The 14,552-nt window shown below is 42.7% G+C and overlaps 1 protein-coding gene across 1 annotated transcript in view; it reads right to left on the bottom strand.

The window, feature by feature from the left end:
• Positions 1-14,552, bottom strand: part of Prpf6 (pre-mRNA processing factor 6) — a 57,741-nt gene that overhangs the window by 8,778 nt on the left and 34,411 nt on the right. The window contains exons 12-13 of the mRNA XM_021646360.2: positions 5,321-5,443; positions 614-735 (exon numbers count right to left, since the gene is read on the bottom strand). Coding sequence (XP_021502035.1) covers positions 614-735; positions 5,321-5,443 — 245 coding nt within the window. The remainder of the gene's footprint in view (positions 1-613; positions 736-5,320; positions 5,444-14,552) is intronic.

Here is a 14,552-nt window from a genome sequence, read left to right on the forward strand (position 1 = left end):
AAAGTCACAGCTGCAACTTTGGTGAAACCAGCAAGGGGGAAGAGCTGAAGACCAAAAGAGGATGACATAGGGTACCCAGGGACATGAGGCCAATACTCTAGAGAGTATTACACATTTAAAACAAGAAACTGCAATGCCTAATTTCATCAGCATTTACAGCCAATAAGGCAGACCCAAAGGTTTTTCCAATTAAAGAATACAATTAGGGGAAATTGTCAAGGACCTCCTTCTGTGTACAAAACCGAGCCAAACCCCAGAAAGCTAATGCAGCTTAAATAAAAAACAGACTGCATGGGCCCTGACACTGTACCGCCCACTGCTAAAGGCAGTGCCTAAGCACTAACAGCCTACACTGGACACTCTTAGACCCATGAGGCAATGGTAAAGAACAGGCTTCCTTGATGCCTTGGCTTCTCAACTATAAAATAATGATAATCCAATTATTGAAGGGCTATAAAGAATGAGGCAGCTTCAATGTACCAAAGGGCCACACAAACGTCTACTCTAACTGTAACCTGCTCATGACCACCTAAATGGTGTCACTTGCAGATCTTCAGGAAAGTGAGGTTTGACTCCGGGACCATGCAGACAGGAAGTGGAAGCTGATACATACCTGGTACCATGGTTCTTCTCAAAGTATGCAGCTCGCAACCACACACTCTTCTTGCTGGGGAAGACTTGCAGGGCATAGGCATAGATGGCTCGTGCACACTCCAGGGCATTGTGGGCCACACACTAGAGCAGAGAGACAGTGCGAGAAATGTACTTCAGGACTGCCACAGGGCAGATGATAATACCTTTCCAAGCCTCTTGCAGTAATGACATCTGGTAGCAACTGTGCTGTGGCACTGACCTAATTAAACTATAATCTAAGACAAGGACACCTGAGGATGGGGACATGAATGCTGAAAGAGTCTAGAAGGTAGCCTTCTGGACACCTGGCTTGAAAGAAGAGCTGGTAAGAAGAGTACCAGCTTTTACCTGCAGAATAACACATGCACACAAACATGCACATGTGTAGGGTTATGGCTACATACACTAGGCTATAACTATGTGTGTGTGTGTCACATACTGGTTTTTAACTAGGAGTACTATGTATTTTCCATCAAAAAGTTAAGCTAGTCAAAACCTATACAAGACAAATCAACACAGAGAGGGGGAGAAGCCCACCAACTAGCAGAATCACAGTAGATGCCATTAGGCCCTGCTCCTCTAGGTCCCTACTCCCATCCTATCCTTCAATACAAGGGACTGGAACCAATGCCAGCGCCTTATAACGATCAACAAGCACTCTACCATTGAGCTACATTCTTTGCTCTTTTCTATTTGTTATTTTGCAACAGTTTCCCTCAGTTCCCAGGCTGGCCTTGAAGCTGCAATCTTATCTTACTTTCTGAATAGCTGTTGTTACAAGCCTGCACAATCAGGCCTAGATCCTTTAGATTTTATTTTTTTTCTATGTTCAAGTAAATTTAGAGGCTGGAGAGATGACTCAGTGGTTAACAGCACTTGCTGTTCTTACAGGGACCCTACACTCAAATTGGGTAGTTCACCAATAACTCCAGCTCCTGGGGATATGACACCTTCTTCTGGCCTCTGCGGGTATCTGCATACACATGTCACAGGCACACATAACATACTGTGGTGGTTAAATACAAATGGCCCCCACAGAGAGTGGGATTATTAGGAACTATATTGTTGAAGTAGGTGTGGCTTTGTCGGAGAAGGTGTATCACTAGCAGTGGGCTCTTCAGTCTCAAAAGCGCAAGCCTTGCCAGTGTGTCACTGTTACTTCCTGCTGCAGACCCAGATGTAGAGCTTTCAGCTCTTCCTCTCTGCCTGCACACTGCCATATTTCTCACCATGATGAAAATGGACTAAACCTCTGAAACTGTAAGCCAGGTTCAATGAAATGCTTTCTTTATAAGAGTCGCCGTGGTCATGGTGTCTCCTCACAGCAATATAAACCCTAACTAAGACATACATACACATGTGCACATTCACACAAACAAAAATAAAAATGTCTTAAAAAACACACTCACACACACACACACACAACATACATCCAACAGTCATATACGTAAGTGATAGACAGGGGCTGGAGAAATGGCTCAACAGTTAAAAGCACTGGCTGCTCTTTCAGAAGATCCAAGAGTTTGATTGCCAGAACCCACATAGTGGCTCATCACAAATATCTGTAACCGGGGATCTAGCACTCACTTCTGGCCTCCTTGAGCACTGAATGCACACAGTGCATAGATACATGCAGGCAAAACACCCATACACATAATAAAATAAAATAAGAAAGAAGAAGTGATGGGTAACCGACCAGCAAGATGGCTCAGTAGGCACTTGCCACCAAGCCTAACAAGTTGAGTTCAATCTTCAGGACCCACATAGTAGAAAGAAGAAATCAAGTCCCATGCAAGTTGTTTTCTGACTTCCAAATGCATATTGTAGCATGTCCACACGTACATAAAACACGTTTTTTTAGTGATAGGTAGTACAAATGACAAAGCCAGTCACAGAATGCAGTGACAACATCCGATGAGAGTGACCATAAGACCCAACAACTGAACATGCCCAGACACTTACTCTTAGCCTCCAAAGAAGACTAAGGGCTTCTCCCTGCCCCGAGAAAATAAAAAACAACAAAACACTTCCTTCTATGTTCTGCAGACGGCACTCAGAAGGCTCTGAGTTTGAGGCCAGCCTTGTCTACAGAGTGAGTTCCAGGACAGCCAGGCCTACACAGAAAAATCCCGTCTCACAAACAAAACAAAATAAAAACAAAAAAGGGGGGTAATAAGTTTGGGGGTTAGTTAATGGTCACTAGGGAGAAACAAGGACAAACCATTACAACTGTAAATAGAGCACGTAGAGGAACTTTAATTCCAAACATGGCTGCCTTGGCAAGAATCACATCCTAAGACCTTCTAGGTCTGTGTGATCTGGCTGGAATACAGACATGCCCTTAGTTCACACCTTTAATCCCAAACAATGGAGGTAAAGTTAGTTGGTAGAAGAAAGCAGCCATGTTTGAAAAGTGATGTGTATTTGAGGGGTAAAGTAACAAATCAGAGAAAGATTTGACAAAACAGGATATGCCCAAGTCTCAGGAGAACAGAGAGGAAGGAGAGGTGACTAAAAGGGAGCACACAAGGCAGGCAGCAGTTTTTACACAGTTTTACAGAGACAGGTTGTAGAGGGAACAAGCTACACACAGGTGAAGACAAAAGAAGCCAGATAATGAGAAGGAGCCAGAAGATTAGAACATATTGCTAGAGTTAGTTGGAGCCAAGCAGAGCAATTTAGTCAGAAGCTGAGAGAAGGCAATTTGAATCAGTCAGCTGGGAGAGGTGTTTGAGCCAGAACAGCTGAGTTGAACCAGCCAGCCAGAGTTCAGGAAGAACTAGAAAGAGTGAGCTTATTCGGCAGTAAGTCTTGCAGGGCGAAAACATTCTAGGCCTAGACTAGATTGTATGGAGGCTAGAAGCTTCCAGGACTAGACCAAGGTTAGACGTCTCCAAGATGATAACTACCTCAGTCGAATAACCGTCACTTTAACAGGAGCTGGGTATAGTGGTGCATGCCTTTAATACCAGTACCCGGGAGGCAAAGGCAGGATCTCTGTGGGTTTGAAGCCAGCGCGGTCTACACAATGAGTTCCAGGCCAGACAAAACTACACAGTAAAACTGTCTCTTTAAAAAAAAAAAAAAAAAAAAAAAAAAGAAAAAGGGAGGGGGCAGGGATGTGGTAGTACTTAAAGGTGCCTTTAATCCCAGAACTTGGGAGGCTGAGGCAGGTGGATCTCTGTGAGTTGAAGGCTAGCCTCTGGTCTACAAAATGAGTCCAGAATAACTGTGGCTACACAGAGAAATCCTGTCTCAGAAAAACAAACAAACAAACAAACAAACAAACAAACAAAAATCATGAAAGAATGCCCAGGTGGAGCTGTACTTACAGCTACATACACACCACAGGAAGTGATCTGGTCATCCAAAACTCCCAGTCAGATATCTTCATAGAGAAGAGATGCCAATAAGCCTGTGAGTATCCAAGACTACAATATGTGTAGACACAAGTGTGGGAGAAAGAGAGGTATGCCTCTCTCAGAAAGAGAGGATTTTAATCAGATCCAGTTCCTCCTGTATCACATAGCCTGACTCTGACTCAAGCACCAGAGAAGTCAAGAAGGGTCTTTTCTCAGGTATGGGACACTGACCTGAAGTATCTAGAGGGGTTAGACTCTAGAAAGGGCAAACCTGGTCTACAATCTTCTATGTAACTGCTGACCAAAGCAGTGAGGTCAGTTGAAAAAGATTTTTAGAAGCTCTACTGTCTTAACTGCCTACAGCATCAAGTGACACTGCCCTGGCCTAGGGTGGTGAGCCAGCCCCGCAGGAGGAAGGCGCTCTAGGAACACCCCATATTTCTAAGAACACTAGCAACATTACTTCTCATTGGAAAAGAAAACCAGCTATGGTGAGTAAATTAAGTGACAATAAAAAAAATGAGAAAAGCTGGCCATGACAGTATATGCATGAAATCCCAGCACTACAGAGGAAGAGAGAGGTAAGGATTCTGAGTTCAGGCCAACCTAGGCTACATCAAGAAAGTAAACAAAGAAAAGAAAGGCAGAAGGAACAAACTAAAAATCATTCTTGGACGTCTCACATTTTTGTTATCTTCAGAGTGGTGTCTAGTAAAGATTCCAAATTTATTAAAAGGAAAGAGATGCAAAGCAAAGTAATTCTGAGTTCAAAATAAAGAAGTTGTCACAACTGAGTACTAGGTTCTTTAGGGAACCAGGAAGTGGTTCCCTGATGCCATAAAGATTCTCCACCACCTAGCTGAGAGAGTCAAATAACCGACGGCTACAAATAACTGACAGCAGGCACACCTTTGAAATGGCTACCTTCTCCTTTTAGTAAGCAATCAAAAAACTTAAACTCAGGCTTACAGAAGTCTGCTGCTCTTATGACTGTAAGTCCATCTAAATAAGTGTATTAGAACTAGATGTAACACATATCCCTGTAATCCAGCAAGGAGGAGGCTAAAGCAGGAGGTTCTCCAGTCCAAGGTCCACCTGGGCTACAGAATGAGGCCCTGTCTCAAAAACACACAATAAATAAATAAATAAATAAATAAATAAATAAATAAATAAATGAATGAATGAATGAATGAAAGCATATCAGAAAGATTTTTAAGGAGACAGAAGAGGAGGGTGAACACACATGGAAAGCAACCTTCTCATTTAAGGCCCACCATTCCCGGCAAGGCTATACACCGGGAAACAAAATAAGCAGGCAAGCTTACACTGTCAGCATCTTCCATCCAGGTATGTTTTCGATCTTCCTCCTCAATCCCAATACCGATTACAGCACGCATGACTGCCTGGCATGTGGCCACACTCCCTGCCCTGTCACACTCCTCGGCATCCTGAAAGAGAAACACAAAAATGTCGTTTGGATTTTTTAGTCAGAGCTGTAAAGTGAGTGCTATTCCTGAATGGTGATTAATAAAGAACCTACTTACTTGGGCCTATTATCTGGCAACCCTGAACAGCATCATGTTGTCTGTTCACTGATGCTCCTAATTACCCTGCACTTAGGTGCCCAATAAACACTGCATGACTGAATGAACCCACATTTATACAGTACATTTTAAGCAAGATCCTACTGCATATAGAGGTTATATTACACTCTTACGGTAAAGAGTATCAAAAGCTGTAGTTTTAGATTCCTGGATATCTGAAATTATTTTTATTTCAAAATAAAAAGCTCAATGTGGTACACACTTGTAATACAGCTATTTGTAAGGTAGAAGCATAATGAACATAGTTCAAAGCTAGCCTGCAATACTAAGTAAGACCTTGTCTCAAAATTAAAGAAAAAAAAAAGCTGGAGGTTGTGTAACGCTCAGTGATACATCACTTCCCTAGAGCAGTCAAGACCCTGGGTTCAATTCCTAAAATTGTGGAAAAGTTAATTTAAAATGGGGGTACTGTGGGAAGGTAAAGCCATTTGCTTTGAAAACCTGGTAACCTGAATATAATCCCCAGAAGGAAAGATCCAACACCAAAGAGTCATCTTCTGATTTCTACATTTACATTGTAGCATGTGCACATTCAAACAATGCTACAGCAAGGCAGAGTGGCTCTGCGTTGCACTAAAGAAACTTTTGAAAGGAGTGGAAATAAAAGACAAGTTAATTAACAAACAAATAACAAGAAGAGGACTACTTTGACCCAGACCAGAAGACCCTAGTGGAGACCCAGGGGTCAGAGCTGATGACAAATAATAGGAAGAGTCCACTGGACAGGCCAACACACAGCAAGGAACTTCCAATTTTAGGAAAGTGGAAAGTAGATTTGGGGCACACAGAGAAAAGACATATTTGTATCAAAAAAAAAAAAATTCCCCCAAAAAAGTTCTATATCGTAAGACACACAGGAATGTGTTACTGAAAGTTGGGAATAAGAAAGTGTCTTGTACATTAATTAGGAGTTAAAATTGATCCAACAGACAAATGTTGTAAAGGACAAAGACACACAGTTTACCAGAAAACAAACTAGAACAAATTTAAATATCTAAAAAGAAACTTTAAGCTGTTCTTGTCTGTAAGACGCTAAACCGTTTTCAGTGCCATTTTAAGATCAGCAACAAGTGGGCTGATTCACTTGCTCAGTAAAGGACGGCATGGGTTTTACAAAGCTGAGGATGATAAACTGACCTCTACAGAAGGCAACTTTACTTCCATCAAAGCAATGTATGCACCAGCGATTCCACCTAATGGAATTCATCTTACTATTATATATTTCTATGTATGCGAAACTGTTTACATACAAAGATACTTTTGTGCCACATAGAAAAGCTACTGATAAGCCATCCACAGAAACATGTGCAGGGGCACATGTGCACAGGAGATGTGCGCATCTCATACAAATGAGATGGTCAAGGGACACCGCAGGCTCTGACAAGGGGAACAAGATAAGAAATGAGCAAGCGAGGAGGACAGGAACTTCACCCTTCCTCCTCTCTGCCAAGTGCAGAGATCTTAAGTGAAAACACACCGACACGCTCTTTGGAAAGGACAGCAGTGAGCAACACATCAATGGGGTGATCACCACAAACCCAGACCAACAGGGCCTACAATCCACAGTGAGGGCACGGGTATCTACTCTACAAGCAAGAAGGCCTTGGGGATTCTAAGTGGGCATATTGGAACAAAGGAAAAATTAGAAGGTGCTGCTGTGTGCTGGGGAAAGACAAGTAATCTGTCCAAGACAGTAACACAGTCACTCAGTTTACATGGAGGTGGACCTGGGCCATGTACAAAGGTAAGCCCAATCCCTTCGCGTGCATGGGGTATGAGAGGAGTCAGGAATGACCCCTGAGGAGCGGACTGAGGGACATGTCTGTCTTGTGGTCATTTGGGAGTCACCAGGTAGTAGTGCCATCACATGTGGCAGGGAACAGAGTAGCAGGCATGCCCACAGGGTCGTTGGAAAAGCACATGGCTCCTGGCACCCAAACAACGTTCCAATCAACAGAAAGGAGCTAAGGACAAAACTGTCAGCATTTACGTAGAAACGAAAGCCAGGGGCTAAAGGGATGGTAAGTGGTTAAGAGTACTGGCTGTTCTTTCAAAGGAGCCCCCCCCCCCCCCGCCACCTTGGTGTTTCCATGTTTTGTTTTGTTGAGACAAGGTTTCTTTGGGTAGCCCTGGCTGTCCTGGAACTAGCTCTAGACTAGGCTGGCTTTGAACTCGCAGAGATCTGCCTGCCTCTGCTGGATTAAAGGTGTGTGCCCCCACTGCATGGCCACATGGTAGCTCTTAACTGGAACTCCAGTCTCAGGGGATCCAATGCCCTTTTCTGGCCTGAATGTAAGCATATGTTACACATACATGTAGGCAAAACACCCATATACATAAATAAAATATTAAGTTAAAAAAAGAAAAGCAGCAAAGGGGATAGAGGAGAGAGAAGGAAAATAAGAAAAACCAAAGAGTACATAAGTCTTTAGGGAAGTGAGACCCCTGGATTTGAAGAGACAGAGGTTCTGAGTGACATTTCTAAGGATTTTGATAGTGGTATCGAAGACTCATTGGGGTGGATTCTAAAAGTACAGTGAGAAAATGGAAAGGGAAGGATTAAATGCTGTAACATACACAAGTACTTAGAGATAGTTTGTAACACAGTAGGATCTCAATGATGGTGACTATAATTTGAGATTCAGCATACCTGAATGTGAAAATAACATACACATGACTGAATACAAAACTGATGTATAGTCAGTCCTTTTATTATATTTTAGTATAAGGAAATTGAAACAGACTAAACAAAAACAAAAACAAAACAAAACATTAAACAACACAATATGACCTCCTGCCAAATTTTCCTAAATTTTAGCAACAGCCTCAATGAAAGACCTGTCTTCGTGGTAGTGTCTTTAAGAAGGTAGATTAAGGGCTGGAGAGATGGCTCAGTGGTTAAAAGCTCTGACTGCTCTTCCAGAGGTCCTGAGTTCAATTCCCAGCAACCACATGGTGGCTCACAACCATCTATACCTTCTACTGCTCTCTTCTGGCGTGCGGGTGCACATAAAGATAGAACATTCGAAATAAATAAATAAAATCTTAAAAAAAAAAAAAAGAAGGTAGATTAAGCCAAGCATGGTGGCACACACTTTTAATTCCAGTACTGTAAAGGCTGAGACAGTAGGATTTCTGTGAGTTTGAAGCCAGCCTAGTCTACACAGCAGACAGGGGCACTGTAGCTATACATCTCTCTGTTGGCTGTGACACCAGGGCTTTCTGTAAGTAACTATTAATCTTAGAAGCTAGAAAACACTGGTACTGCTAGCCAGATCTTTTCTTCAAACATCCGAGTACCTTTTACGAAACACAAATATAAAAACTTGGCACTGTAACAACATGAAGACTACACACTAAAATCAAAAAGTATCACTTGGCACTCTAGATCTCTGAGGGAGGCAAGGGGCCTACAGGCATAGAGGCAGTAGAGATGCCAAGGAGACCAAAGAAGACACTCAACAAACAAGGACATCAGGTCAGCCGCAGAGAGCTGCTTAGATACACACAGGGCTAAGTATAAAATGAAGGAGATGTAGCACAGAAATAGAGTCCCAGATGCACCTTGTGTGGGGTCCCTAGGTGTCTTCACTGAACCTGATAAGGGCAGACTGCCCATAAGAAGCCACTGAAAAGGATCAGCTAGAGTAAACCTGTAGGTAAATAAAACACCAGCTGGCCCAGAAACCCCCAATTGTTGTAAGCACTGGGTAAAAGGCACAGAGGAATTTTACCCAGTGGAACTATCAGCAGAACATTGCTTGAAGCTGGGTGAGGTGGTGCCTCTAAGAAGGAAATGTCAGGTGACTCTCTATGAATTTGAGGTCAGCCTGGTCTATATAGCAAGTTCTAGGACAGCCAGAGCTACAGAGAAGAGAGACTTACTCTCAAAACCAAAGAATATTGCTTGAGTCTTGCCATTTGATACAGAAAAACAAAACCCAAGACTCAAAGTGTCTCCAGAGATTTGGCTGCATTCCAACAGTTAAGTTCTAGAATACTTACAGTTAGCACCCCAAAAAGTAAAATTCACAGTATAAGGCAATAAACCAGGCATGCAAAGAAACAGGAAAAACAAAACAAAACAAACAAACAAACAAAAAAACAACCTATAAGAACTGACAGAGGCCGGGTGCTATGGCACACGCCTGTAATCACAGTGCTCTGAAGGCAGAGGAAGGCAGATGTCCGTGAGCTCCAGGCTAGCTTGGTCTACAAAGCAAGTTCAAGACAGCCAAGGCTACACAAAGAATCCCTGTCTTGAAAAACAAAACAAACCAACAAAGAAAAAAACAAAAACAAAAACAAAACAAAATAAAAACAAAGTGTGCTGGCTATCAGAAGTAAAGATGAGACACTTCCCCTAAGATGAGGAAGCCAAGAAATGAAGTTGATTCTCATACTGCCACCACTCAACACTTTGCTGGACTTTCTACTCAGACAATTAAACAAGAAATAATAAACAACTTGGAAAAAAGACAAAACTAGATTTGCAAATGACAGGATTTTGAATGGAGAAAATTCTAAGAAATCGACTAAAAGCTATAAGAATTAATATAAAGTCAGTAAAAATACATTAAAAATTATTCAATAATGTCAAAATAAAAAAATTAATTCCATTTGTAACAGCATCAAAAATGGTAATAAAACAAGCTGGATTCTAGTGACACAGGTTTTTAATTCCATCTCTGAGGCAGGAAGATTGCCAACTTCAAGGCTAACTTGAACCATTTAGTAAGACTCTATCTCAAAATCAAAATACAGCAAGGATGGGAGAAAAGATGAGCCCTAGGCTCAATCCTTAGCGATACGGGGAACAACAACAACAACTAAAAGTTGGGTGTTACGGCGCAAGCCTATAATTCTGTCCAGCATCTGGGAAGCAGAAGCACATGCCATACAGTGAGTTCCAGGCCATCCAGGGTGACATACTGTGATGCAAGACATACCGTGAAGACAAGATGTTGTCTCCAGGAAAGAAAAAGAGAAAGAAAGGAAAGGAGCAAGGGAGGAAGGGAACACAAAAGAGCCAAACATGTGATGGTATATATCTATAAATTCTACCAGTAGGAGGGTAGAGATGGTGTCAGGAGGGGAATCAAGAGTTCAAGGTCAGATAGGATCCATTACAAAGGGAATGGCTTAACGAGTAAAACGCTTGCTGAGAAAGGAGGAGAACTTGGGTGTGGATTCCCCAGCATCCACGTTAAAGGCTGGGTTTAAGAGCATACACTTATAAGTCAGGTTTGGGGAAGAAACAGGTAGATCCTAGGGGCTCACTGGTCAGCCTGTCTAGCCCAAACCACAAGCTTCAAATCAGTGAGTGTGGTGACTTGAATGAGGATGCTTCCATAGGCTCATATTTATATGCCTGGACCCCAGTCAGTAGGACTACTTGGGAAGGATTAGGAGGGATGGCCTTGTTGGAGGAGGTGTGCCACTAGGGAGGGGCTTTGAGATTTCAAAGCCCATGTCATTCCCCGTGAGCTTGCTCTCTGCCTCAGGCTTGTAGATCAGATGTAAGCTCTTAGCCTGTTCCAGGGCCATGGCTGCCTGCCTACCTCCTGCCCTGCTCCCCACCATGATGGTTACAGATCCATCCCCAGAAACTGTAAACCTCCACTAAATGCTTTCTTCTGTAAGTTGCCTTGGTCATGGTACTTTGTCACAGCAGTAAAATAGTAACTAAGACAGAGACAGACTCAATGTAGAAAGCAACAGAGAAAAATGTTCTAATGTTATTCTCTGGCCTCCACAAGTGCCCCACAGGTGTGCACCTCCACACGCATGCATACGCCACATTTTACACTAAATGAAAAAAGAAAATTAAAGTAGGGGATAAGGTTGTAGCTCAGTAGTAGAATGTTTGCCTAGTATACACAGGAACCTTGTTTGTTCCCAAACACTAGAAAGATAGGGCACATTTCCTAAAGAAGCAAGTAGGCCAATGGAACAAAACTGAGAGGTCACAAATACATCTTCCACATTTATTATCAACTGACTCTCTGTATAAGCACACCAAGACCACTCATTCAATGGGGCAAGAACAAATATTAGCTACGAAATTAAATAAACTAAGTGGTTAAGAGCATGAATTGTGGGGGCTGGAGAGATGGCTCAGAGGTTAAGAGCACTGACTGCTCTTCCAGAGGTCCTGAGTTCAATTCCCAGCGACCACATGGTGGCTCACAACCATCTATAAGGAGATCTGGGAGATCTGGTACCCTCCTCTGGCCTGCAGGTGTACACACAGACAGGACATTATATACATAATAAACAAATCTTAAAAAAAAAAAAAAAAAAGAGCATGAATTGCTCTTCCAGAGGACCCAAGCTCAATTCCCAGCAACAACATCAGGCAGCTGACAACCACCTATAACTCCAGGTACAGGGGACCCAGTGTTTGGCCTCTGTGGGAGCCCACAATCAAGTGTACATAGCCACTGTAGTGGTTTAGTTGAATACCTGGTCCCCAACTGGTAGCTGGTTGGGAAGGATTAGGAGGCACGGTCTTGTTGGAAAAGCCGTGTCACTGGAGGCAGGCCTGAGGATTCAAAAGCTTCCTATCAACTCTAATGCGTTCTCACTGTTTCCTGTCTGTGGACTGCGGTGTGAGCTCTTAGCTGCTCCCTCTTTTCTCATGCCTGACACCATGCTTCCCACCATGATGGTGATGGATTCCTACTTCCTTGGAACTGTAAGCTCCAATTAAAAACTTCCTTCTCTAAGTTGTCTCGGTCACGAGGTTAGCAACAGAAAAGAAACTAAGACATCCATATCCACATACATGATAAAAAATAAACATTAAAAATTATTAACCATCAATTTCCTTTCCATAACCTCCAAGTAATTTTTTTCTCCACAGATTTCCTTTTATTTTCTTTCTTTTTTTTTTTCCCCAAGACAGGGCTTCTCGGTGTAGTCCTGGCTATCTTGGAACTAGTTCTGCAGACCATGCTACCCTCAAACAGAGATACATCTGTCTATGTCTCCCAAGTCCTGTGATTAAGATGCATACCACCACACTTGGCTGTAAATTTTATACCAGTAAAATCATATAATATAGGGTCTTACAGCTGTACAGGGTGGTGCAGACTTTTAATGCTAGCACTCAAGAAGCAAAGGCAAGCAGATCTCTGTCCAAGAACTAATTGGTTGGGGCTGGAGACATGGCTCAAAGGTTATAGAGCACTGACTGCTCTTCCAGAGGTCCTGAGTTCAATTCCCGGCAACCACATGGTGACTCATAACTATCTATAATGAGATCCTCTTCCGGCCCACAGGCTGAACACTGTATATGTAATAAATAAATAAACAAATAAATAGATAGACAGACAAACAAATAAATAAATAAATAAAAGAACTAATTACAAATTCCAGGCTAGCCAGGGCTGCACAGTGAGATCCCGTCTAAACAAGCAAACAAACAAACAACTGGTTTTCATTTAGACTCTTTGAAGGCTCAGTCATCACAGATGTATTGAAATTTTAACGAAGGCTAGGGATAGCAATACAATGCCAACAGTCCTACCACCCAGGAGACTGAGTGTGGGACTGCTGGTAAAGTCTGGTGTTTCCAGATAACCTCTGAGCTTGGTCTATAGGACAGACTCTCTTTTTCCGATGGATTCTCTCTTCGCCAGATCTGGAAAACCCCAGATCCCCTAAGAATGCCATATAGCCCTCAGGGGGAATTACAGGCTCGACCCTTTCCAGATAAGAAACTGGTTGTTGTTTGGCAAGCATCTGGGGATTCCTGGAGATACCCACCCTACACTAATAAGCCATCTTGGTGTCTTGGCTTTCAACCAATAGCCTTTAACTGTACCTGGAGATTTTCCCCAACCCATAGGATAATTTCGTACTATATTCTCTTTCTCATGATAGGCCCATGCTACTGCATGTAAACAAGGTACGGTACATGTAAATCAAATATCCCTAGGAAATAAAAATCATCCACCCTGCAACCCTTCCCACTGCCCAAGGTTTTTAAGTCCTTGCCTTATGACATAAACTCACTCCCTCATTCCACTCTCCATCATGGCTGTCTAAGATTTATTCTGGGAGAGGAAGGGCTCCCCTCCTCCCTGAAAATTTACCACTGAACTCCTGGCAGCACCGCTGTTGAAGCACCCACTGGGCTTGGTACTGCCTTCCAGGCCTGGCCTTCCAGCTGAGCAGGCACAGGCTTCTACCCACACCCCTGACATTAATACAGCTGTGTTACAGAAGGGCTGTAACACTCTAAGCTTGCATCATCACGGGCTTCTGGAACACCCGAGTTTCCACTACTGCCTGGCACCAGCAATCTCATTATTTTAAACGAGCTAACTGTAACACCCAGTGGAAAACTCATTTCCACCTCTCTCTCTGCTCTTTATCTGGACGCTGACAGCTGTGCCCAGACTACTGCCAGAAGAACAACAACTGAGGCAGAAGGATCTTGAGTTCCAGGCCAGCCTGGCTACATGGCAAGTTCCAGACTGGCCTGGACTGCGTAGACCTTGTCTTTAAAAACAAAATCTAATCTTAAGTTTTTGAGAAATCTCCAAACAGTTTTTGGGATTTTTTTGTTGTTTGTTTGTTTGTTTGTTTGAGACAGGGTTTCTCTGTGTAGCCCTGGCTGTCCTGGAACTCACTCTATAGAACAGGTTGGCCTCAAACTAAAGATCCACCTGTCTCTGCTTCCCAAATTGCTGGGATTAAAGGCAGACAACATCTCCAACTTTATTTACACAATGGCTATATTAATTTGAATTCCTCTCCCCACAAAACAGTGACTAAAGGTTCCTGTCCCTCCCCCACATCCTCTCCAAACATTTATTGTTAGACTGGGTGATAACAGTCTTTTTGACCGGAGTGAGAATTTCCAAGTAGTTTTTATTTGTATATTCCTGATCATTTTTTAAAAAATAATTTATTTATTTTTATTCTATGTGCATATATGCCTGCA

The sequence above is a fragment of the Meriones unguiculatus genome, chromosome 4 (genome assembly GCF_030254825.1).
Source record: "Meriones unguiculatus strain TT.TT164.6M chromosome 4, Bangor_MerUng_6.1, whole genome shotgun sequence".
NCBI classification, from domain to species: domain Eukaryota; kingdom Metazoa; phylum Chordata; class Mammalia; order Rodentia; family Muridae; genus Meriones; species Meriones unguiculatus.